This window comes from Rhodnius prolixus, unplaced genomic scaffold (genome assembly GCF_049639745.1).
Source record: "Rhodnius prolixus isolate KJV_2025 unplaced genomic scaffold, Rpr scaffold_7, whole genome shotgun sequence".
NCBI classification, from domain to species: domain Eukaryota; kingdom Metazoa; phylum Arthropoda; class Insecta; order Hemiptera; family Reduviidae; genus Rhodnius; species Rhodnius prolixus.
In genome coordinates this window covers 5715036-5742139 of record NW_027411582.1, presented here as the reverse complement: position 1 = coordinate 5742139, position 27104 = coordinate 5715036, and the positions used below count along the sequence as shown (strand labels likewise).

The 27104-nt window shown below is 31.5% G+C and overlaps 3 protein-coding genes across 9 annotated transcripts in view; 1 reads left to right on the top strand and 2 right to left on the bottom strand.

Annotated features, from left to right (window-relative positions):
• CtBP (C-terminal binding protein) overlaps positions 1-13741 on the bottom strand; it is a 58458-nt gene extending 44717 nt beyond the window's left edge. For 5 of the 6 annotated variants that reach the window (XM_074113650.1, XM_074113654.1, XM_074113656.1 and 2 more), the window contains exon 1: positions 13369-13741. The gene's annotated coding sequence lies outside the window, so the exon portion shown is untranslated. Of the gene's footprint in view, positions 1-1392; positions 1920-13368 lie in introns of those variants that run through there. The other variant, XM_074113651.1, reaches the window with a different exon arrangement.
• A 42-nt stretch (positions 13742-13783) lies between these two features.
• On the top strand, positions 13784-20306 carry Kaz (E3 ubiquitin-protein transferase Katazuke). Its single transcript, XM_074113658.1, has 8 exons — positions 13784-14021; positions 14098-14283; positions 14938-15145; positions 15224-15407; positions 16395-16486; positions 18287-18437; positions 18976-19168; positions 19647-20306. The coding sequence occupies exons 1-8, from the start codon at positions 13983-13985 to the stop codon at positions 19746-19748; spliced, it is 1155 nt and encodes a 384-aa protein (XP_073969759.1). The 5' UTR covers positions 13784-13982; the 3' UTR covers positions 19749-20306.
• Positions 19354-26520, bottom strand: Loxl2 (Lysyl oxidase-like 2). Of its 2 annotated transcripts, XR_012453911.1 has the most exons (12): positions 25623-26520; positions 25230-25466; positions 24300-24446; positions 23905-24116; positions 23715-23802; positions 23507-23617; positions 23296-23427; positions 22598-22702; positions 22367-22523; positions 22012-22267; positions 21282-21470; positions 19354-20443 (listed from the first exon to the last, which is right to left on the bottom strand). XR_012453911.1 is itself a non-coding variant. In XM_074113649.1 (11 exons), the coding sequence occupies exons 2-11, from the start codon at positions 25396-25398 to the stop codon at positions 21348-21350; spliced, it is 1500 nt and encodes a 499-aa protein (XP_073969750.1). In that variant the 5' UTR covers positions 25399-25466; positions 25623-26520; the 3' UTR covers positions 19354-21347. The 2 variants fall into 2 exon arrangements, 1 of the variants encoding a protein (XP_073969750.1); XM_074113649.1 differs by having other exon boundaries at positions 19354-21470.
• Positions 26521-27104: the final 584 nt, after the last annotated feature.

The window sequence follows — 27104 nt, the reverse complement described above, 5'->3', positions numbered from 1 at the left end:
TGAAGAATATACTTCAAATGCTTCAAACTAAGACGATGAGCAATAGATTTTTGGATAAATCCATGAATATTTTGCCGACATTAAAAAAAATTCATCCGGCGCCATCTTCAATGGAAATTCAATGGAGTATGTACATTCACTAATTAGATTGTACAAATAAAGAATAATTATTCTTTAATAATAATAATGTAATAATTATTTGCTAAATTGAAATTGAACACATGGAAACTGAGAAATATGTATTCCTTCAGACCAATAAGAATGCAAAGTTAAAAAAAAAGAAAAAAAAAACACTAAAAGGTTGCAGGTATAAAAATGAAAGAAGCTCGCCTCTATGATAAGCAGGAGAGGGGGAAACCGGAACCACAGTCAAGACTGCATTTTCATGGCGAACAGACCATGTGGGTCCATCTAAACCTTGCTATACTTATTTATTTTTAAATTAAAGCCTCATATGGTCATTAGCGTCCCGGAGTCTTTTCCAGTGTAATAACCGGCTTCTGAACAATGTTTTCTCGCTACAGAAATCATTTGGGCTGGAATTCCAAACTGCACTAACCACCTACTAAGCTAATCAATTATTTTATTCTTCTTTTATTATAATTATACATTCTGTGATAGAATATCTGGAATGTATGAAATCAAAGGATTCCAGAGCGGAAAGGATATACTAAGGACGAGAATGATTACGGCCAATCTCAAAGGACTACCTTTGACCTCTATGGATCTTCCCTCGCTCTAGTTTGTCCAATACACTTTTGTCCAAGTTTTTTGAGCCAAACGAATCCTAGCACTCATAATTGGCCACAGTGGGGTAAACAGTAACCAAAATTCACGGTTTTGTGACAAATACCAGTGTATGCAAAAGAACCCTGAAATTAGGATAATTAGAGGACGCACTTTAAATCAACCGGATGCCCAATATGATATAAAGTGTCTGAATCTGTTACAGGGAAAGACTATTTCAGAGTGGGCTGGGCAAGAACTTTAATCTCTGAATATCAGGGAGTGACAAGAAAAAGAACACTAATCAATGTGCAAAACTGTAGGGAATAAACTGACATTAAGGGTGTAATGTGTCGCAGCAGAATAACATCACTAAAAGGGAAAGTCAACAACAAAGCAACCGGAAACAAAACTAAAAGATCCACGTGCAATCTAGGGTGTATACAAAGTTTCATAAATTTTTTACAGATATGTTGTTTTAAAATTTGAAAATCAACAAGCAAAGAATTAATTTAAGAGAAATCACTGTTCCGGATTTTAAGAAACTCCAAAATATCCTCCTTTAATGTTTACTGGTGAATATACAGTTTAAGTAAAATACGTGACTAAGAAAATTTAATTAGTGTTTGGAGAAAAAATAATGTAAAAACAAAACAGTAAGATTACCTCAAAGATTTAAGGTTATATCCAAAATAATTTCTAGAAAAAACTGCATGATGATCAGCACAAAACTTTCTGCTTTTTTTTCAATAGAGGAAAAACTAGGAAAAACAACTATTTTATACAGAAAATTACCGTAACTAAGTAACTAAAAAAAACAAAAATAAACTAAGTAATAATATGGCGGACTAAACTGTAAAAAAAAAATGCACTTCCAGGGAGGTTATAAAACTTAACTAAAATGTTAGAACGGCCAAAGTAATATCTGGGTCACACGACGTCCACTTTAATTTAATAAATTATACAACCTCGCACAGTACCAACAAAATAATTTTATTTCACTTATTTTGAAAGGTTTCCGCTTTTTCAAACACACTTTAATTAAATTAAAACACTGTAAATAACATTACCAAAAAAAAATATGGCGATACCCAAAAAAATTAAAATAAATAAATAACGGCCACTTATAAATGGATACTCCTTTCAAATAACGAATTCTAAATAAATACAAAAAAAAAAGTGCATGCGTGGAAGGCTGAACAACAATGGAGCAAGGCTATCAAGTAGGCACTGCATAAACACCACTACATACAAGTGTTCTGTGTAGCAGTGAACCATTTCCATCCCTACCACCAGCACTACTGGTGGTGCAAGTGGGGATAAACTCTTTGTGTGTCTAGAAGAGCAATCATATTCACTAAGGGGAAGGGAGGGGGGCAGGCACTAAATAAGATGCCGATTCTCTCATTGAATTATTATTTTTTATTTAAAGTAATCGAAACCCACCAAACCAAATTGTATCGGTAGCCCAATTTAGCTGCCTACGTATTATTACTACAATCGTCACTGGAAATGTCTATATGAGATCACCTGATCAAAGAAATATGGTTATTAGCGCGTGTCAGGTCTGTTTTTATTATCTTGAAAATCTGAAAATGGCTGAAAGTTTAGATTTGATAATCCATAAACCAGAAAATACTGTAAACTCGATTCACTAGAAAAAGCACTTAAATGAGAATCAATTTTCCGAGAACAAATATCAGATTTTGAAATAGCTTAGCATCTTTAATTTTGAAGATATCGAATTGCGGTTTCCGGTTTCTTTCATAACTTTTTATACTCTTTAAAAGTGTGTTTATGAAAATGGGGGGGGTCATCTTTGGAACCCTCACTTTTGTTCGCGCTTCAGCCGCGTGTGCGGGCAGGAATCTAAAATCAAGTCCCATATTCTGAAACTAGAGGTGACGGGCAACACATTTTTCCTCTACCATTTTTTGCTCAGAACACCCTATATATAACAAAATTTGTTACACATCTTACCGAGATAGTAAACTTAAGAGCTCTTTTTAGGAAATGGCAGAACAGTGTTTCATGTGGCGGACCATCCCCAGAATAATGGGAAATACAATCTCGATAGGTTAAGTAAAAATTCCGAACAATAAGAAAATAAATTCTAATGATTTTTCTTTTGACCTATGTGAAGTTATTGAGCACGTTTAGGGTCTCTAAAATACTGATTCAAAACAGACAACGGTATGTAAACGAGGTTATTCTTTCATTTTAAATGACATTTCCGGTCATCCGTTTTTTTTTCTTTTTGTTATTATTCAGAACTAATTAAAACTTCCGTTTCTTTGATTAACTTCGAAAGCTTAATAAAGTGTCCAATCGTGAGACTGAAATCTAATTATATCGAAATCTGAAATTTGTAAGTTTCCCTTATAATGGCCACCACCGACCCCAATTTCTAAAAACACCAGTTTCCTTTATTCAAGGTACATCAAAGAAAGTGTATTTCTGGTAAAAATTTAAATTAAGAAATCCATACTGTGTTTAGTTTACTAGTAAAAAAAAGAGTTATCTATCGACAATCACATGAACTTATCCAACACTATAACATCCCACAGCCATTCAAAATATATGTACACTGGTGGTATACAAGTACATACTAAAACTTCCCAAAGAAGTAAACTTGTTGAACAAGTAGAAGGTAAACAGCAGGTTATACAATTCAATATAAATAAATAAATAAATAAAAAAAAATACAGCTAGAAAAGGTTCTGTTGTGTTGGTGTGCCAGGTTTGCCTCTAACCTCTTTTTTCCTCACTATGTATATAATCATGGCCGAGGAAAAAGACATATATATACATACATATATGAGGAAAAAAAGAATTTTTTCACAGATACACACACACAACTACACATACATACAGACAAGGAAAATACTTTCTACACAGACTGTAATCATCCCTAGAACCCTACCCACTACCATCAAGGGCACACAATCCTTTCCATTGCCCTTCCACCCGCCCAGCACACCCACACAGAGAACTCCAGAAGCCCTTAAATAGAGTTTCCACAACTCATTCCTAACAACACTCACTACCACCCTCCTCTATAGCTGTCTACTGTGCGCTTCAACTTCCAACTGGAAAACTTTGTTTCAGTTTTTCCTCAAAAACTTCTTTTCTTTTCTTTTTTCTTTTCTTTTGAATGGCTAGTTCTGCTCGCTCAACAACTGACTTTTCTTTTAAACTGGGAACTTTTCCTTTTTATTTTGTTATATTTAAGAAATAAGAAGAAGAAAGAAAAAACATTTAAAACTGTTATTAATGGGGTACCTCTTTTTGCCCTTTTCTGTCTATTTAATCGTGAAAGATTTTAGAACCTAAATTCCCCCCTCACCTCTTTAGTATGTGACAACAAAATAAAGCAAAAATAAAACGTAAACGAACATTTACGGTAGAGGAAGAGGACTTCAAAATCGATTCCGGAAGTGGCTACTAACGCTTTGCTCGGCGCTAATATTTTTTCCCCGGTTAGTTAATTCTGTCTAAAAGCTTAATAGTTAGATCCCAGGATGGCTTCTACTAAACCAATATAAAATTTGAAAATTGCTATTTCACCCCTACCCAATATGGCTGTTCACTTTAGCCAACAGGCAGACCGACACACTCGCACAAAACGACCGACCAAAAAAAAAACCTTTTACTCACGGATTCAGTCCTCAGGGACCTCTCTAAACCTGTATGTCCCGCGAAGTAACTAAATTGAGAACAATTAAAATAAAGAGACTAGATAGCGTGCATAATTAAAATAAAAACTATTTTTTTAACATAAAATCCAGTCTAACAGAAGTACGAAACGTCTCTAATACATTACGACAAAACATCTGTTCTGGCCTAATATCATTTCTTCATATAGGTACACACAGCGTTAGGACAGACAGCTGCAGTTTTATCAGTTACCTGCATCTGTCCTGAACTGAAAATTATCTTCTGTCCAATAAGTTTACAAATCTATCAATTCTGTCTTTTTTAAAACTTAATTTCGATAATTTTCTTCCCGATAAATAGAAAAATGAATAATTATTTAAACAGAAACTTAAGCGAGAACTCGCACGACGAAATCTTACCTCAATAACTAAAAAAAATACAGAATTAAAAGAGTAAAACATTAAAAATTAATTAATAAGATATTCAATTATCCAGTTGCGGCAGATATTAAAACTGAGTCAGCTGATTTAATTTATTTGCCATAAAATAAACTTCAAAATAAATAAATTCAGTGTAACCAACCTTGAATCAATCAGGTAACTAACAATCAGGTTTGCAACATTACCTCATAGGAAGACATTAAAAAAAAAAAAAGCAATAAGTTTATATCAAATACAGTGAAAAACTTTAAAATAATCAATTGTGGCGCTGTCTTCCTGTATTTTTTTTTTTTATTACGTAATAAGTTATCAATTTTAAGAGGATGTTAATAATATCTGTTTTTGGCAGTATTTATAATAATAATAACAATAATAAATAAAGATAAAAAGTTATCGCATCACTTAAGGATTCTAAATGAAGTAATTGAATTACTTAGACCGCCAGATTAAACCATTTTTTTCTCTTTTCCTAACTAATAGAAAGTAATGTATAATCATGCTTATTGTAGTATAACCCGGAAATACCCGTTTTGGGGTGCCCTGGAAATGTGGTTTTTACAAATTTATGTCTCTCTCTGTCCACCGTAACTCAGAGAGGGAGAATCACTGAGATTGAAATTAGGTATTATCTAAGGATGTTACAATTTTTGGTAAAAACAGAATACTCGGAAGTAACTTCACTTCCTTGGGAAATAGAATAGAAATTTTGAACGATCGCAATACTTACTTCCTTCTTACTTTAGGACAACAGAAGTAACGGGGAATGTACGATGTAATAGAATATAATAGTAGTACATAAAAAGTATTAAGTATCTAAGTTGCAACTTAGGTAAACAAGTATGACAAGATTGAAAACTATTACAAGATATAACCTTCCCACAATAATATAACAGATTTATAGCTAGCTGTTCCCTTTCTAACTAAAAAATAACGGTATTACAGACATCATTCATGTTTGCTCTTCATGTTAAAAAACATTTCTAACACTCGGCCATATTCAGTGTATAACTTACAATAAAGGCCACTAAATTATACTATTTAAATGAATAAGTAGTTATATTAGAAATGCCAACTTTAATGTCAACGTACTAATAATCCATTAAAAGCTTACACAAGTAACAATACAAATTTTATAAATAATAGACTACATAATCATAGTACGGTACATGAGACTATAGTAAAGAATTTGGGGAATTCCTTAGACTTTGATAGGAAAATTCCAAATAAATTAAGAAATAAAACTATTCATTTCAAAAATTAGCTATACAATACACAATCACTTCCGGATTACAATATAATTCTAAAATGTAGTTAAAAGATTTAAATATATTCAATATAGTCAGTCGGTCTGGTACTTTGAAGGCAAAGCCAGGAAGAGAAAAGTCAAACTAGTGTATTATCTGATTAAAGATAAAGTAATCGATTTATAATAATTTGTAAAAAAATAATGACTTCTAAAGTGATAAAAAAAGACATACAATTATTTAATTCGTCATTAAATAAATTTAGGAACGGACAATTGTAGAAGTGATTTGGTACGAGTGGGGGATCGTTAGCATGATTCGATAATAGCGCCGTACTGGATGCAGTGGTACACAACTGTATTAATTTACATAACGTCGTTACATACATTCTCCCCCCTCCCATGCACACTATGAGTTTGGTATTTGGTCCGTTTCTAGCCTTGCTACCATCACTTAGTTATTCATTATAGCTCCTTATTATCTATTACCAGCTAGAAGAATGTTTCTAAATTTTCTCTATTTGAAGTTTTCACAATTTAAGATCCTGTGGGTCTTAAAAAAAAAAGGATATGTCCTTAAAAATAAAGAAACATCGGGTTCATTCCAAGGAGCAGGAAGACGATTAATTATGGGAACTCCGAGGTCATTAAATACCAAAAAAAATCATTTTTAATTATTAATTTTGCAAATTATCTTGGAATTCTATAATTCCTTTTTTCTTTTGCCGGCCTCAGACAGTGTTTTTTCGTTAGAGACCACTGTACATCTTTGGACAGAGAGGGAGGATCAAATAGTCGGCCGTTGGATTCGAACTGCCGGATCTCCGCGTAAGAATCCAAAATTACTTTATGGTATTACCAAAAATATTTTTTCCTCCCTACATTTATAGTAATCAATGATTGAAAATATCGATTTATATGATTATTTTAAATCGTTTTTTTGCCTATTTTTATACAGAAAACATGGAACAGCGATACTTTTTAGTGATCGTCATAACTTCCATAATTCTTTACATTTTAAATTAGAACGTACTGTGTGATAAAATTGGCAATACTGAAATGCGAAGTACCACCAATGTAGCGAAACGAGGTTTTTATCTAGAAATCTCAATACGCGTATTTCTTATTAAAAATCTAAATTGAAAGTGAATACACTTTCAATACTCCATAAAAGGTATGAGAAAAATATAATTAAAAAAAAAATCATTAAGTAATAAGTAATCCTTATGTAAGGAATAGTAATTTACATATCAGATAGTTTTGCCAGGTAATAGCGAATAATTATCTATTTATTTTTGCAACGTTACAAATACAAAGGCGGATATGGATTAATATGCTGAAATGATATAATTAATGAGCTCATGATTTTGTTCTTTTTAATCGTTTAGAAATTAAGCATCCTACTATCATTTCAAGTGCAATCGATATCGTGCATAACACTTCCGTCCTACTTTTAATGACCGTTCAATGTAAATGTGCTTTAACCAATGCAACATCACAAACCTTTATATCTTGCATAAGCTTTTTAATAGATCATAAGTTTGAACTTTACTTTTTTGTACTACTTTAATAAAATTTTCAAATGAAAACCTTTGGAAAGGTCACCAAAAGCCTCTTCTACAATTCTCTGTAAGATCTATTTTCCTGAACTAAACTTCAAACTATAATCGATAAGTATGCCAGCAAGTATTTCAAGTTCTAAGTTAAAAGATCCTACAGTACATGATATTGAAGTAATTCTAGGTTTTTTGAACCCCCGGTTGACGGTAACTGTTAAAATAATTTTATTATTTAAAATATGTAAGAAATCTTAACTGCATGTTAAAAATTTTGGGTTAGATCTTGACAAAACGGAAATACGCACAGCTAAAAAAAAAAAATCGATTGTCTTTCTGTCGCCATAAAATTACTACTTCAACTTGTTGCGTAAATAGAGGAAAATTGTATGGATTTTTTTTACACCTTTACTGTGTTTTTGGTCTAGTTACTCGATAATAAAGAGTGGTGGAAGAAGAAATAGAGAGTACATATGTACGTGTTCAAGTTATATAGTACGTGAGAACGCAAATACATAACGCTGAGGTGGCACTTGATTGGTAGAAAATGCCCCCACCAAAAGTGCCTTTAAAAGAAATTGAAAAAAAGGGAAATAAAAATTAAGTTTAAGCTTTTTTGGCGACTTTTAATTTTTAAACCAGATAGTTTAACGTCCATACAGCAATCACCATATTCTCAAACCACTTTTTTGAGTGCTCAGCAAAGCTCAATCCTTAAATTTTGGAATAAATGAGGGAACAAAACAAAAATATGACACTAGAACAATAACTTCATTTTTCTTACCTAGTTCTTGATTTCAGTGAAACCACTAAAATCTAGAGCAATGATACTCGTAGCGTCTATGAAAACATTTATGGGATCACAATTTTAGGCAACAAATCTTATTCTGAATGTTTATGGAGAAAGATGGATCAACAAAAGAAAGACACACAGCTGAAATTTAAAAAAAAAAATGCCTTCAACAACCCTTTTAGGTTCATCTAAAAAATGAGCAATATGAGGTTTCACGCATTGTTATAACATGAATAAACGAAATCGTCTTGAGATAACCCATTGACGTGCAATAATTCGAAACTATTTGAAACACTGCAATCTTTGCAATCAAACAAAGATAAAGAAGCCTTATAAAAATTCAAAACTCAAAATATTACCATAATGCAAAGAATTACCATAAACACCTTGAAATTCAAAACATTCAGCCACAATTGCATACAGAATAATAAATAACTTTTAAAACAATAAAATATAAAACAAAAGTTATAAAACCATGATTCTGATTTGTTTTTAGTAATATTAAGAAACACTGGCCAGTCTAATTGTGTAATTTGGTTTATTTTATGTTCTTAAATGGTTATTATTTATAACTTTAGCTTTCCAAAAGCAAATGGATCGTTTAAAACTTTAATTGTCACAACTTAGTAACTATTAATAACATTTATGTTTCTTATTTGTTTAAAATACTCATTAGAAAATAATAAATTAGGTGCCCAGGAAGCTCTTTTGCTACTTCTAATTAAAATAACAAGTCACATTCATATTTAATAACTTAAATGAAGTACTTTAACTTAATATACTCCTTCCAAACTAAAAAGACAATTTAAGATTGCACTTTTATAAAAATTCAATTATTTTTACTTCAACAAAAACTTAGAAACATCTGGTTTTAAGTGTTTCGAAGTAAATGTTTCGAGAGTAAATTTATCTTAACAAGATTTTTTAATTTAGCAACCCCTTTAATTTCTTGGTCTCACAATAACTCTTTTACATTAAAAGTACCTTCGTTTTAACTCCCTACAGTTGCGTTTACGATAACTAATGATCATTACGATGAAAGAATTACCATGTAAGATTTTAAGTTAAAGATGTTTTTAAATTATTCTAAAATGGTTACATTATTTAAATTTTATGCTATAGTTAGTTATCAGATAGAATAGAAAGATGGAATGCATCAACCACCCATGGCAATCAATGGACACAGAACGAAATTAATATCATAAACATTACACAAATATATACACAGAACATGATGTGGTACTTAAAGATATGAATCAAAATTTAAGTAAGTATTGAGTAAAATAGACCACATAACAAAATCTACAACTGATGGATATAAGATCAACTGCACAGTAGGAATATAAGAAATTCAGATTTAAACGATCAAGAAAAATTACCAAATAAAGATATGAATAAATGTAATAATAATAAGTTACAAAACATCTGGAGATGACTAAACAAAGAAAAAACGTGCACATAACGTTAACAAAAATTAATGAAATTATTTCCTAGTCGGTTGATCGTTTGTTACCTTCAAGAGAGAGAGCCTGCTGCAGGGTTATGAACAAGCAGATTTTGCGTTCCATAGTTGTTTTCCAGATACAGCAGGAAAAAAAAAAAAAATCATGTGCCAATGAACAAATCAAAGACAGAAAATGGTTTTTCTCGCTGGAAGAATGTAGCGAATGCACGGTTCATAATCTGTATAATGAATGGAATTACAGTGCCCTCATGGCGAGAAAATGACTAGCCCACGTTATTTTGATGGAAAGACTGTTTGAGAGATTGTAATTGACCCAGTTTTGCGAAACCGATTCTTTATTCAAAGCAATTACAACACGTCGTGTAGCAAAACTTATATATACAGGGTGAACCAGTAAGTATTGTCCATAGGGCCTACTGTGTCACCCTGTATATATAAAAACGGCTGTATACAGATACAAAAAAAAAAAAGTTCTTCTGAATCTCGGCTTAAATTGGAATTAAAGAAAGTATTTACTTCAAGTGTTTCTACTACAAAGTAGAATATCCCTAAAGAAACTAATGAAGTAGTAGGCAAACGTGTATTTCTAGAAGGACAAAATTGCTGTTGACATTCAATACCTATTTAGTTCTGCGGTTGAAAATAAAGAAAATAGAAAATATCTATCTATTCAAAGGTTAGAACAAATTCTAATTTGCTGGGGTTAGGATTACTTGAGGGTAATCCGATTGAGCTACACGTCACTATTCGGACTCCTTTTTCTCTAGATTTGTTTATCTTTTGGGAAAGCAAAACTGATGTTGAAACTGATTAAAATTTCATTATTTTTTTTTTTTTTGTTTCCTGGCATTGGCTTCTCACCATACAGCCAACTTCAAAGCTTATTCCTTCCTAGGATATTTGATCTTAACTATGTAACTTCCTATCCACAAGTATATTTGTTAATCAAATCTTCAACAGGTTTCAGGGCATAGACGTTATTAGAAAAGATGATGTCCTCGTATCTATATGGCGCACTCAAATTTTTCATTTTTTTGAACCTCTCAAAGTTGGATTAATGACAATTAATTTAAAAATAGACATTTTATCATCCACCAGAACAATCATCAATAGATTACCATCATCTTGAACAACCATATGTGAAATAAAAACTTTTGAAAATAAAACATTTGAAAGCAGTAAGTTATTAATGGAAAACAAAAGTTTAATTTTAGATGAATGGATTTTTTTTTATCTATTCCTTTGAAAAGTAAATATGAATATTTAGATCAATTAAAGTTGCAACAAAAATAATTGCATTTTTATTTTAATAAAAAATTGAACTTTCTTTTCTGTTCTTTTAATAAAAATCAGTTGATTTGATAATATCCTTGTTATGTAACAGAAGGTTTAAAATGAATAATTAATATTTATTGGCCCTTGTACAAACATAGCGGAGTGAATGTCCAAGTATATTGTGGGATCTTCTTTCTCTTATAAACAAAAAAAAACATGTGTGCATTGAAGAACCTCGCGAGCGTGTTTTGTTATTGTCGCCCGCGTTTTACTAGAAAGAGAAGCATATATAGAGGATACAAAAAGACAGAGCGATAAAGAGGGCATGGGTACCTCTCCTAGATCAATAGTGGAGGTCAGCAGCAATAGGGGCGGAAATAAGGGGGACAGAAAGGCAGGGAGGAAGTGTCCTCGCATCTGCTTGTAGCCCCACCAAAACTATGGCAACCATTTTCCTCTTTCAATTCGACATTATTAAAATAATCGGAAAACAAGAAACAAATGAAAATGAGAGAATAAAGAAGGAAAAGCCTCATATATAAATATATATATGCACAAATATTGCCCAATTAATAACTAAAAAGGCTTATCAAGTTAGAAGTACGGCAAATGTGTGTACGCAAAAAGAAACAAGACGATGACACAACGAAGTTTGTTGTAGGCATCGTAGAGAGAACAGATATGTAGGTGCGATGAAGCAACTATACAGTAATAGACCCTTGAGGGAGGTCAAAAAGTTGGAAGTGGGGGTATAAAGAGAAGAAAGTATACATTTTATATATGTATTTATATATATATAAAACGCACACGTACACACACAAAAAGATAGAAAATTCTTATGTTATATTCTTTGTAGAAGTATATTATATGCGCGCGCAGTACTCGACCAAGTGAAATTTCTTAAATATATATATGTATACATATATATACCGCTTCTTCTCAAACTCCCGCCCTCTCTTTTCTTAACTCTTAACATTAATATCAAGGAGGTAGTGGAAGTCCGAGTTGGCGAGCCGGGCGGCCATCTTGGTCCTAGCCGCCGCCGCCCCTCCACTTCAAATCATCGTGCTGCCGCCTTTTGTGTATGCACATACGCACGCACGAAGCCTAAAGTTCCTACTTAATACCCAGTATTAAGAAGTGCACACACAAATGATAGTGTTTTGTGGGATGATTGAGACAGAAAAGAGGGAGGGCAAGCGGTGTGTAAAACAATCGAACAGACTCATCGTCGCACACAAGTTTAGGATGCACAAATAAACGCCTTTTTCTATAATGTAAATGTTAAGAGACATGATTAAGTCTGCCCTTACCTCTTTGTACGCTCTCATTGAAAACAAATCAAACAAGACAATTAACCTAGCACGTAGTGTGCGAGGTTACACGCGTATCACAACATTAAATTCATCCTTCACATAGTACTACAATTGAGAAAAAAAGATTCCAGGAAGAATTAAATAAATTATAGATGCTAATCAGATCTCCTTAATTCAAACTCAACAAAGCGGATTGTAACGAAACGCTCGTTAAGCCATGCTATTATAAGCCTAGAAAATTTCATACAAATATGTTCAATTTCAATAAAAATCAAACCCATTATTAGTTTATCAAGAAATTGATTTTTTAAATCCACTTATTATTTGAACTCCGTAAGAATTTAAATATAATTCTTTAAATAAAGAGAAGATATCGAAGTAGAAGAAAAAAGTATTCCCAATACATCACCAACGGTAATAACAGCACTGGAAAGTGGGCATTCATTACATAACACATGAGTAACATAGTTTTCTTTGATTTCGGATAATTTTTACAGATACCAGAAAAAAAAACTTAATAAAAGAAAAATAGCATCCTAAAAACTAATAAAGATATGGGTCAACACCTACGATACAACAGCATAACCTCTACAAAAGTTAAGTGTGGGAAATTAAAAAAAAGTACCGCGAAGTAAACATCTATTTGTTTTTTGACTATAAAAATCCAAGTTTTAAAAATAATTAATTCTAGACAAAAATGATTTACTTTAAGAGTTTTATTAACGCTTTTTAAATGTGCGTTTGTAATTTTCTTTGGTTAACTATAAACTGACTTGAGTTGCTCACCATTTAAACATAAACGATGCTTTTACAGGTTTTGATCATTTATTTTGAATGAGCAGTAATATGAGGAAATGGGAATACTAATGAAACTTTTATATAAAAAAAGGAACTTACCTTATATGTTGACAGAAACAAAGAATGTTTAGCCACGCTGCAATGCCCTTCTTGTGTGTATGTGTCTGTATTGTAGCCCAAACTTGACAAAAACTTTTTTTACTATGAACCACTAAAATAGTTTCTTTTTTCTTTTTAACACTTAAACTAAGTCCAACTCATGTATTGTTGTTCTGCGGCTTTACACTATGAATCTTTAAAAAAAAATAAACACTAAAACCAACAATACACTAATTATTAGTACTGAAAATATGCGAGTTAAAATTGTGTATCTCGTAAAGCAGTGGTGTTCGCTTTGAACAAGATGGCCGCCACACGGTATAGTTGGCGTGATTTCGCGAGAACTCCCCTGCCGACCCTCCCATCATGACCGGTACCCTCCTCCCAGTACGTCCCTCTTGTACAACCAACGACATCTACCGACCTAGTTCACAAACTTTGGCATACATCAAAAAAAAGCTAATGAACAGATGATTTCGTTTTTTGACAGCTTAAGTACTTATTTATTATGTTGCTGATTAACTAACACAATTCTTTGATTAATCCTTAAGCGAAGAAAACAGGAGTTATTTATTTCATTGTTCACACCTTTTTTCTGCGTAGTTAATCAAATAATGGCTGACATTAAAGCTCTGGAACATCCAACTTTAAAGGTAATGTTGATTGAGATTTGATTCATGTGATAAGTTTAAAATATACAGTCAGATTAAAAATACATTTTATATTTAGGTCCCTTATGAAATACTAAATAAGAAATTTAGAGCAGCTCAAAAACAATTAGATAGAGAAGTATCACACGTTCAAGCTGCAGCATTAGAGGTAGAAAAAGGATTGTTAACTGAAAAGTGTGGTGCTGAAGAGATCAACAAATTGTTAGGTGGAATGGTCGATAAGTTACAAGTGTTGAAGAGAAAGGTATTTTTTTAATGTAGTAATTTTCAGTGTTTCTGTTTGTGTACGTGTTGTGCACTATAAGTATAAATGATTGGATTACCTCTAGGGAGTTCAAACATGATTGAAGCTGTCTTATACGTATTTATATCGAAATAAATTCGTGGAGGAAACTTTTTTTCAGTTTGTTCTATTGTACATAACAATATTTCCTGCCATTCTGGCAGACATTTGTGGTTAAAATAGAACATTAGTGATATAGTTCCGCATCTTTACTTTTTCATGAATACGTAAAAATTATCTTGTATAGCGTTGAAATTAAAAAGTAGATTAACGCCTATTTTTTTCACGTAGGCTTTTACGGCCAATTACCAAATAAGATGTCGTGGAAGGAGGCGACTAGCAAACATACTTAACAATGAGTCTTTTATTAACCATTTAATAAAATCCAAGGCTTAGACCGAGAATAGAACCTAGTGCCACTTAGCTTTGCCGGCCTCGCCTCTAACTGCTCGGCTACCGTGGCACTTAGTTCATTGTTCGGTGATAGTTTTTTTGTAACGAGAGAACCCCGTCCGACAGTGCACTGAAAAGAAAGTGCTTTGAAATTAAAGGCGCTCTATAAATCCCTTGTTCAAACATTCTGACTCATTTTGTAACCTAAACACAATTGTACAGGCTGAGGAGAGCATTTGCGAGGAACTGCAAGCAGGTTATGTTTGTAAAAAAAGATTGGAACATCTAAAAGAGCATACAACTGGAGGACAGGCATGGTGTAGACAGAGATTAGATAGAATGTTAGTAGATTATTTCCTAAGACAAGGATACTATAATGCCGCATCTTCGTTGACATCACACTCTCAGTTAAGCCATCTTACAAATATTGGTAATTCTTTTCTTTCTTTTGATCCTTTCTTTTTTTTAACTTTCATCATATTACTCATTCATATATATTTTTTTAAAGATGTGTTCCTAGTATCTAGAGAAGTTGAAAAATCACTGATGAATCGAGAAACAGGCAAATGTTTAGCTTGGTGTCATGATAATCGTTCTAAATTGAGAAAATTACATTCAACAATGGAATTCAATTTGCGGGTACAAGAATTTGTCCAACTAATTAAAACAGAGAAAAGATTATCTGCTGTAAAGTTAGTATTACCTATTATGTAGTTTCCTTTGATTTTATTGAGTTGATTACATTAACATGCACCATAGAGGAAGAGGCCATATCAATTATTCCTCTATTGGAATTGGAGCCACAATACCATCATTCCAAACCTTGGGTTTAGTTTAACGATGCAAAGGACTTGGCTAGATATTTTTTTGTCTAGCAACTAGTTCTCCATGAAGTGCACTGAACGTTGAAGCAAGTCAGTAGAAATTGGCTGTAGAATCTTTTAGGTCAAAAGCAGGCACAAAATCGGAGAAGGTTCCTAATGCATCGTCTGATTGGGTGCGATTCCTTTATGTAGAGGAGATTAAAAGCCAAGGCATTTGCGTGGCTTTGGTTGAAGAAATAGCCAACTATACCTCTTATGATTGCTCCCTAGTTTGATATGTATATATATTCTTCGAGAGTGTGTCGTACACACTTCAAAACCGTTCTCTAAGGTACACGCTATTTTCTCAGTTTTTGTAGGTGAGGTCCTGGGCCAAAGAAACTAATAGTGGCTGCTCATTTTCTTGCCAGTTAGCCGGCAACTTCTTTCTTAATATCAGCGTTACCCTTCACCTAATCAACTTTAACTGTATCGCACCGGTAGAGCTCGGACTGGAACTGTCTACACTACCCCAAACCGCTAATGGGAGGGTGACAGTACCTTTAGTGCAACCTAGGTGTCCCGAAAAGATTGATAATGCATTTTTCTCTGGGGCATATTCACAGATTTTTTCCGTCAAAGGTCGTGATGACAAAGAATTCAGTAATTAAATTTATTATTTTATCTTCTTTTTTTTGCGATTGACCGCAAACAATCCAAAGGTTTTCAACATCTTGTACAACTTTTTACATAAATTCTTTAAGGAAACTGTAATTGAATCCAGAAAGAACATTATCTAGAAAATTTGTAATTATTATCAACAAAATTAATACCCATAACTAAAAATTTGCTTGCATTGATTGATACTTTTTACAGGCACGCTAGAAAATATTTTTCAAATTTTGAAGAGGATCAGATTGCGGCGATTCAACACTGCATGGCACTACTTGCTTTTCCAACAAACACTGGTAAAAATATTACTAATAAATATAGACGTTTCAAATAAAAAAAATCTCAAGTCCGAATAGGTCTCAATAGAAATTGAAACTTTCAAACAACTACAAGTTTCTCACCAGTCTGAAAATTGAAAGAGATTATTATTAGATTATTAGGTTACATCCGTGTAGAATATCTGAATATTACGTGTATAAAATATTTAAAAGCAGTATTTATTACCAGTAATTTAATGAATAGTAACATTTTACTCTTATAAGGAAGATATCATAGACTCTATAGTCTTAAAATTCTATTGTTCGGACAATACCCGAATGATACGATGCTTTCTTTTTTCGACCCAGTAATTAAAAAATGTCTCATCAATTTTAAGATATTAAGTAATTTGTTAACCTCTGGTTTCAAAATTGTAAACTCTTCATCAACCTATCGAAAAGAAACAAAAAATCTTCGCTCTTCTGAGGTTTCAGAATGATGATCCTTCTGAGATCAATATTAATAACAACTAATTCCTTGGAATTAGAAAGATCAAGGAATGTGTTATCTCTGCGTGATTCTGGTTCGATACAAGGCTCACCTGGAGACTGCTAATCTTCCATAAACTGCTACTAGCGTAACCTGACTGAGGTCACTCTTTAACAGATACCTACTCAAACACTTCTGCGCAGTACTGCTTTACAAGGCAATCCTCAGACCTACGCCAGTCCAATCTGGGTAACTTCTTGCTGTAAAACTTCAAAACAAAGTACTACCTATTGTACTAATTGCCTTTTGGTTTACCAGAAACACAAATTCATAGAGAACTCGATATTCAAGCCATTCACACTAACATTAGTAAACTAACCGATTTCTTCTTATCCCTCTAATCTTTCTTCAGATACCCAGTATCACAAGGCCAGCTAGCGAGTCTTCAAGAAGATTAAAATCTAAAACGTTCCGGGTTCTTTAATTTTCATTTTATATAAAATTCTTTATCAGTACGTGTTAAGCTCTGAGTTATCTGGCCCTTATGTATCTATAAATATGAATAATATAATATAAATTAATATTAAATTAGGTTCAAACCTCATTTCATTCTCATTCAAAAGGTGAATGTTGTAATAATTCTTATCTATAAAACGTTAAAAAAATTTAAGAACGTTCTCTCAAACTCTTCGCATTTTCAAACATGTCAACTGTGGGTTATTTACCCTCACTTTCTGAAAGATAACATATATGCTACGTTTTATTGATCAAAGACTCATGTACGATTGAAAATATGCTTAGAGGCAGGTTTTTAAAATTTAAAAACATTTTGGATCAACGTGAATGGACAGTTCACATCTTTTGAATCAAAATGTTCTAAACGATAACCATTTTTCCGATTGGAACCGATTATAATAAAAATTTTATTATAATATCCATCTCTACACTGTAGAATTGAATTTTTCAAACTTGTGTAATAATTGCAGATTTTTCATTCAAGTGTAATATGATGTTCGAATCTAACATAATATTCAGATTGAAGTTGAACTATGGTGGTTCAAAACGTTTAATCCATATACAAAGTAATGAAAAATATACTTTTTGAGACTGTATTCAGGCTTCTTATGAATTTTTTAAACATCGATATCGTTAAATTTCGATTTGTTCGTTTATTCCTAATAGCAGACAAGGCCTCCAGCTGTATTATTGGGTCAGAGGAGCTGTCTGTTTTTAAGGCGAATAATTTGTGATTCAAAAGTAAAAAATAATAATTTAGACACTTATTCTTAGAGAGATAAAGTTGTCATTATTAAATTTAATATTATTTACTAATTCCTGTTACCTTTCAGAATTGTCTCCTTACAAAGAACTGCTAGAAGACGATAGGTGGGGTAGATTAGTGGAACAATTTAGACAAGAGAATTATAAACTCTATCAGCTGGCATCTCAGAGTGTGTTTACTGTTGCTCTTCAGGCTGGACTGTCAGCACTTAAAACACCATATCCTTTAATATTCATATATTATTAAAGACATTTTTTAGGAGAAGAAGCGATTTCTTAGGTTTTCCTCTAAAACATTTTACCATGATGCGTTGCTAAAATCCCAAATTTATAGTAAATGGTGTGACGGGAAGTACGAATTTCCCGTTGGGTTACTTCTCGAAACTACCGTTTTTAGTTAATCAATTTTTAAATATGTTGTGTTTATCAGGCGGTGCTGCATGAATTCTTATCTCAAAAATTGCGTCTAGAATGTTGTAGAATATATCTAAGAAATATCTAAAAATAATTGGGGCAGCTAAGTGGATTCAGGATTTAGTGAGGCTTAGACTCTCTTCACAGATGTATATGTTTTCCTTTTTCTTCAGCCTTATCGAGTTAAAATCTATAAACGTGGGCCGAGGCAAAAGTACGCATTTCCGACTAGTTTGCGAAATCATTTTGTTTGGCAAAGCTAGTAATTTCTTATCAAAATAAGGGTCAAGTCTAGAGCACGGGTAAAATTGTTTATATATTCCTTATCCATAGAAATATATACTCAGTGTTATGGAAGTTCCGAAGGACGTAATAAATCTTGCCCTGTATGTGATGAACGTTTAAACAAATTGGCCGAATTATTACCATCGGCCCATTGTTCACATTCTAGGCTTATCTGTAACATATCTGGAGTTCCACTGGATGAACATAACCAGCCAATGATGCTCCCTAACAACAGAGTGTATGGAAAACAGGTAAATGTTAAATTAGTCGTTACACTAATTATTTGTTTAGACAATTTAAATTCTTCTAGGATTAACTTTAATTATATTCATTTTCAAAAAGGTATTTTCATACAGAAACACTCACAGGGTTGCGCAAAAATTGGAACATATGTATGTTTATTTGAGATATTGGTTTAAAAACTAGTTCGTTTAAAAAAAAAAAAAAAAAAAAAAAAAGCGAAATTAATTTAAACGTAAGTTTATGAAAAGGAAATTTAAATGTACAATGTAGTAAGAGTTGTGAAAAGTTCGTTCACCATAGACTAATTTTTTTAATATTAATCGTTTTTGAGGGCTCTTACTATTATTTTGAAAAATAGAAAACATTTTTTGAAACAAATTATTTCAAAGTTAGTATCTCTCTTGCAAGAAAGAAATAATATTCTCTTAAAATTTGTAATCAATAATTTTCTTCTTTTTTTTTTTTTAATTTTTATTCCTCTTTCAGTCACTGCTTCAGATGGCCGCTGAAAATAACGGTCAAGTTATATGCCCACGAACTAAAGAAGTTTTTCCATATTCTTCCACAGATAAAGTATTTGTTATGTAGTGAAAACGATTTTTTTGTAATCTATTGTTTGTTTTATTATTAAGAAATCTGTTGATTGAATTAATGCCATAATCGCATCATAAGACTATAATTATTGTACATGCATCTTTATACTATGAATACAATTATCATTATTTTAAATATATATATTTTTTAATATACTTCTGAAAATGTAAAAAAAATAAATGTATAGCATACTTATGCACGAAAATTTGTTTAAATTTGAATGTTTTTTTTGTACATAGCAACAATGCGGTTAATATTTTACAATAATGCAATATGAAAGCTGAATCAGTCATTAATAATGCAGCTCAAGTATTTGATAAATAAAACCTTTCTATAGATCTAAACTTCCCCCAATTGAATTTCGAAACAAAAAAGTAAATAGAAAAAAATTGTGCATCTACAAAAGCAACTTAAAACAATAATTGTATCATGTTGAATAATCTAAAGATAAAAATAATCTAAAACTATTGTGGTATAAATCATTAAAAAATAAAAAAAGGTAGAAAAGTAAAGTGATCTATCATTTAAAAATAAATAAATATTTTGAAACATTTTATCTTCTTTTTGTTCAGAGTTACTTGTTGAACTGTTTACCTTCTCTTACGCTTCACGAAAAGCAATCATTACAACCGAGCCTCACTTTTTATATTGATTGTTCGCTTGAAATACGGATTTTGAGGACCTTTAGACTTTTTTTAGAAAAAAAAAAAAGAAAATGTTCGTGTATTAATTTTTTTTTGAAAGCATCTCCATTTTTTTTTATTTTAATTTATTTTTTAATTTTTAGTAATAGGAGAACACAAGAAGATCTATATTTTTTATTTGAAACTTTATCTCAGTGAAATTCTTTCAGGACACATCTGGGGAGACAAAGTAGCTACGTATTTCCTCTAAAGAATTTTTCTTTCCGGACAATATGCCCTTCATATATCCGAACCATGATAGGAAATTGATATCCGTGTACTCCAGGGATGTTACTACCCACAACCATCCTCTTTCTCGCCTCGAGCCAACCTCCAGAAAAAAGCATTTCTAATGCTAGAGGTCGTAATTTTCTTATTCAGAACAACTGCCGTTTTGGGGCAATACTTGGTTTTTATCTTATATATATGTAAACAGCAACCAGGAGTAAATGAGTTACTGAAATTTTGCTTGCCTAGTTAAAGTTCAAGTCCCAACCAAGTACTTAAATAAAGTTTTGAGTCTGAACTGCCTGTGATTTTTCATATTTGAACAGGGTTCAAAAAATACTATTTTTTGGAGGGTCTAGGTTGTTACAATTTGTTCAGTATCTCAAAATTTTTGTATCTATTTCTGAGGCTTCCTTTAAACATGAAAAAAACATTTAAAAAAACATTTGGGTGGAGAACTTCGAATTATGTTATACTTTAAATTAATAAATCTACCAAATTAATTTTTAACATCTTCAAAATACTTGTATTTTACCAATTAAACAAATGAAATTTGAACAACTTTTTTAAAATCGACTTAAGACAATAAGTATTCATGATTTAAGCTAATACTTACGCATAAATATTGCTGCTGAACTTTTTTTAAAAAAATATTTTTACCGTTACAATTAAAATAAATGCATTACGGTTTAGTTATTTCACAATTGTATATTTTTGCATAAGTTTCCGTATATACCATTTCACATACTGCAGCATTGTTTTCAAAAATTTTTTCAGCGACTTTAAATTCAGGATTTATAGCCACCTGTACAAAAAGAAAAAAATAATCATTCGATTTTTTATAAGGGAAGAAATGCGGCCTAAAAGATGCTTTCTCCTTTCATAATGATAAATTATATGAGAAGTCTTTTAGTGCAAATCCACTAGACCTAGAAACTCTATTGTAACTACCTTACAAGCTCGCTGTAGGGTTTGTAATCTGGAGATGTGCTTGATCTGTATTAGAATAAGCCGTTAGTTTGAGTAGCCTGAGTGAATTTCGTGTAGATTACTGAGAAGATCCATCGACGAAAGATCTCCCTCCATTTTTTATTAAAACGTTCCGCGTGAGAGGAATAGAATATTATTGAGGAGGGTCTAAGGACATTTTTTACCACACGATCTCTTTCGATTTCTCAAAATTGTTCAAACAAATCGCACAACTTGGTTGTTTTGTAAGTTTAATTTTTGAAACTACGCAGCCGTGAGAGCAAACACAATTGCCAGAACTACAGATTACATGCTTAAGCCCACAAAATTATTTATTGCTTTACTATTTACTCTAGAACGCCATAATCATACCTTACCTTAAAAATATATTGACCCACAGGTAAATCTGTAACATCAACCCATTGGCAGTCAATATTATGTTTATAGACATCGCTGCAATTAACTGATACACCTTGATCTCCATAGTTTGCACAAGCAAAAGACGGCCCTGTACTGTGCACACTACATTCATTGTCCTCCAGACAGAAAGAAGCTTTATGTCCTTCAGCGATCACTTTTCCTTCTAGCGACATAACATCAAATGTAGCAAATACTTCCATGCTGTGATAATGCCTATATAAGTTAAAACAAAAACAGTAATAGAATTCATTTATTACTAAAGTTGTATTTCTTTCTTACTTTTTGCTTATCTAATAAAAACATATTATTTACATATGACATTGATGAAATTGCCAAAGATGTTTTGGTACTGCAGGTCTAAAAGGAGCGTTGCCAATATTCGTCACTCTGGCTGTGAAACGTAACAATCGTCTAACTTCCAGATGCCATGCCTCTGGTAGTTCTATTTGTCGTCGATATGCAGAACTAGCTAAATCATTTGAAATTGATTATTGTTGATAATAATAATGACCTCGCTAAGAATATATAGAAAACATATCTTACCGAGACAGTTTTCTTCCATCGCGCACTGCAAAAAGTATAACTGCCTATCTTCTAAATAGGCACTTCGTACGATCTCCGCAGAATCTATCATTAGATCAGCTAAATCTGCAATTTGAAATAATAAATTTATTCATTCATACAAGGCATCCACTATTAAATGATTATAATACGATCATAAGTAAACTAAACATTATTTACAGAAACGTAATAATAAAATATAAATAAAAATAATATAATTATAAAAATTAAAATAATTATGGACTACATGGAGATTAATATAATCAAAAGGAACTAATGTATTCACAAATAAAATATACGCTATTTTATAGTGTTACGGTGTGTAATAATTTACTTTCTTGAAATAGTTCTTATAACTTGATTGATTTTCAAGTATAATCTATTTCATTACTAAATTAAAACCCTTATACAACTGTCCTAACGGACACTTTTAATATGCATTTAAATATCAGAGCTCAAATATTGAAGTTTTGACCCTTAATCTTCTCCAAGGTTGAAAACTATTACACCTTTAAAGAACGTTGTGAATATTACCGAAATAGTAATGCCAAATAATTATGATTGTTAAGTATTTTAAATCTTCATAATTCGTAGTTTTGAATAGATCTTTTGTGGAGAATTTATGTGAGGCTCTACTATATATTCAAAAAATAATAAATAATAATAAAGAAATAATAAACCTTTAGAGCATAAAACTCCAGCAACATTTTCTTGACCTGGACATGAGATTCTAGTTTCTGCTTTACAATGTTTTATGTTAGTTTCATTTCCTCTGCAATCAACACCACTGAGTCCATAAACTATAACTACATCTGTTTGAAGAACATCAGTTAGCTATGAATTAAAAAAAAGGGAATTCTTTGCAATAATAAGGAACGCATTGGCTTTTACCATTGTTAAAATGTCCTTGAGGAGCGGCCAGTGCATATCCTAGTCCTAACTGTTTACAAATAACATTACCTTCCAGTAATGACCATCCATCGCCGCAAATTGGCATCCATTCTAAACAGTAATTAAAGAAAGTATTTACGCAAATTAACATTATTCCAAGGGCAAAACAGACAAAATTTCATCATTTTTAGGAATATATTCTGCTCACTAGATCCATTATTTCTGATCTCAACTTTTCCTTCTTCAGGAACTCTACCGCCTGTTAATCTTACTTCAAATTCAGGTTTTAATAAGTCCTGGAACAGAGATCTTTTATTTCTGATTTTTTTCAGAGATGTTTTGGAATACTTACTAAAAACCATACATTTTTTTATTAATGCAGATATTATGTTATTTACCGCTATTTTCATCAAGTTAGTATTTTCACTTTTCTTAGACAATCCTAGAGGTTTTCTAATATCGTCTCTTAGTTCTGGTTCGACAGGAACTTGGCAGACTACACCTGCAGCTTCCTCTTCAGTACAATCGCTGGCACCCCATCCATCAAATCTACATTTATTCAACCGATTTTCTGTGCCATCGCAATAAACATTGTCCATCCAAAATTCATCTAATAGGAAATGTACAAAGATATAGTTATCTTTTAGAAAGTCTATCTCAAGTAAAATAATACGAACAATTTTAATTTATACTAAACTTAAAATCTTTGAAGATTTTACATACCACAATTCTTTTGTTTAATCTCTCAAAGTTTAAACTTTAAAATACTAATTTAAAAACAAAAATTACTTACTTTTAGACTTTCCATATAAAGAACTATGAGTCGGTTTCAAAGCAGAAAGAAATTTTAATTGCCTACAAACTACTTCAGCATCTCTTAAATCCCATTCATCGTCACAAACTGATCCCCATTTTCCTTTGTGCATCACTTCTACGTTTCCTTTGAACGAAGCAAACAGGACTTAATTAAAACAAAATATGTATGAAGTAGAAAAGGCTCAGAGTTTAGTGAGTTTGGATTCCCAGTCGGCGATTCCGAGTTCAAACCTGCCCTTAGATTTTCTCTTCCTAAGAGTTGTTTACTGTTTTCCGTCCTGTGATAACAGTGTTATCTGTAACGAGGGAACACTATCCGGAGTTACACTGGAAAAGCTCCAGGCTCCAATGGCCTCAACAATGCCTTAAATTAAAGGAAAAATATTTAAAATAAAAGTATGTAAGAAAACTATATTTTTTTTTTTTTTGTTTCTTTACAGTCAAAAGCCTTTCGTTAATATTCATATTATTTTTCTGGTTTAACTATCAAATTTTCTTCAAATTTGCATTAATCCAATTCACAACGTTTACGTCACGTTAGAAAAGATCCTATATAACAGTTACTTTGAATATTCTTAAATCAATATTTGTAGTTAAAATCTTCAATTACAGATTTGCATATACATTAATAAATCTATTTTAAAAAAAGAAGAAAGATAGCACTATTTCTTCAAACTCACAATGTTATTTTAAATATATTTAATTTTTTCTTTTTAATACCTAACTGAAAATTAAGTCAATTGCGACTTTAAGAGGAAAACTAAATCTCAAAATTAAAAATAATATGTTTAAAATAAAAGTAAGAGAGCTGGATTAAAATAAAACAAATTTTGTTATTCAAGTTTTTCTTCAAGAGACAAAAAATTAAAATTGGATTGTATCTTTTTAAATAATAATTCTAAAATACCTTCATTAGCTACTCGTCCACCTACTAATCTTATCGCTCCTTCATTTCGTCTTCTTTTCATCAATAATTTCTTAATTAGTTCAGTCTTATTTCTTCTTAAAATTTCTCCAAATAAACTTTGAATTATAAAAAGTATTAAACAATAGAATAACGTTATCTTTAACATCATTTTTATCCCACTTCTATAAGATCCTGGCTTGAAAAAAAAGATGCGGGCTTATACATAGAATGTATTGGCTGAAGTAAAAAAGAATAATAAAAGTATTAATTAAAATGATGTCCCAAATGTTTGCTTCAATTTAAAAAATATTAAATACACTTGAAAAAAAAAAAATGGTACTACACTATTTAAATGGAACACAATCATTCCAATGCCATCAAAAAAGTACTTACGACAGTTTTTTTAAATGTTATTCGGGCGGAGTAAACTATGTTAGTAGTCCTGGTAGTGGTAGTAAAACATCAAATAGTAGTAATGTAATATCTATTTAAACTCAATCGTTATTATATGTGTGATGAGTGCATACGCTGATTCCTTTCCGGGAGAATTTTATCACTTACATCATCCATCTAAGATTTAACACGAGTATTCCTTCATCACATTCTCAGCCAGTCATTTTTTCTTCTTCTCCCTCTCTGCTCAAATATCTCTTCTTCCAGTTTCTAAGTTTATGAAATGACTATATCTTTATGTCATTCTTAATTCTCCATTCATCTCCTTTTTGTTTGTTTGTTTTTGTTTTTTTTCACTGCCTGATTCTAACAACACTATCTGGAATCCATATTCTTGTTTAATTATTGTAACAGATTTTACAATGTTTCACCTTTTTAGGGGGATCAGGATACTTTTCCTGAACTCTTCTTTTTTTTCGTTTTTGTTTATATTATCCTTCTTTTTTTTTAAACATCGCCTTACCTCTTGGCTTACCTGGCCATCATCTTCAGAATCTAATAAGTTTTAAATTATAATATATGTATTTATAATAGAATATTTTTTAACAATATGTTTTTTTAATTAAAATAATATTAACAAGAGTTTTTTTTTTTGTCAACTGCATACATACCTTAAACTGATTGCTTATTTTAAGATTTTTATTTTTATTTTACACTAAAAAAAATTGTGCTCTTAAACACTTAAAAGTGCATAAATATATAAAAACTTTCCTCAATTCCTGGTCAGAGGAAATGTAGCAAATCGAGTCAAATTTACGTAATTCGGTTTTTTAAAGCAATGCAGATTTGAGGTCCAACGAATGTATTTTTGTGCTTGGTCAGAAGAACACTGGGTGTGTATAGAAATATAAAAAATGAAAAATCGCACAAAGCTCAAACATGGCATTCTATTTTCTTTTTTTTTTAAAAAAGAACATTGTAATTATTAAGTTTACGCCACAAGCCGACAATCTAGAAGTGATTATTTTAATTAAAACTCTAATAATTGCTGCGAGAAAAATTCGTTGAGTTCTTCACCAGATTTTTTTCATTCACCAGAAAATCCTGTTTTGCCTTCAATAAGCAGTGAGCTCGCAATAAAATTGTTAAAAACGTAAAATGGAAGTTATTCGTTCTCAAGAATTATTTATAGAACGTTCAAGTTAATTAGTGCTGATATTGTGAACTATTTCACTACTAAGTAAGTAATTCTAATATGTCCATTGACTTGTAAGCACATACCTTATTTATACCATTCTTTATGATTAATCATCGATATTAATGACTTACAAAAAAGTGTTAAATCGTTACTTAATTCTTGATTATTCTCTTCAACAAATCTCACAATACTGGGTGAAAGTGATTCTTGATGCTTAAGACGTAACACGGATAAATCCAATTTGGATTCAAAAAAGATCAACTTCCTTTCTACTGGTAGTCCTT

What these genes read in the sequence shown, in the direction of transcription:
- Kaz (XM_074113658.1), top strand. Translation starts at nt 13,983, where the DNA reads ATGGCTGACATTAAAGCTCTGGAACATCCAACTTTAAAG. An exon ending in AAAAGATTATCTGCTGTAAA is followed by an intron (nt 15,408 to 16,394) that starts GTTAGTATTACC and finishes TACTTTTTACAG; the next exon opens with GCACGCTAGAAAATATTTTT. An exon ending in ACAGAGTGTATGGAAAACAG is followed by an intron (nt 19,169 to 19,646) that starts GTAAATGTTAAA and finishes TTCCTCTTTCAG; the next exon opens with TCACTGCTTCAGATGGCCGC.
- Loxl2 (XM_074113649.1), bottom strand. Translation starts at nt 25,398, where the DNA reads ATGATGTTAAAGATAACGTTATTCTATTGTTTAATACTTTTTATAATT. An exon ending in GATCAGAAATAATGGATCTA is followed by an intron (nt 23,618 to 23,714) that starts GTGAGCAGAATA and finishes ATTACTGTTTAG; the next exon opens with AATGGATGCCAATTTGCGGC. An exon ending in TGGAGTTTTATGCTCTAAAG is followed by an intron (nt 22,703 to 23,295) that starts GTTTATTATTTC and finishes TTCAAATTGCAG; the next exon opens with ATTTAGCTGATCTAATGATA.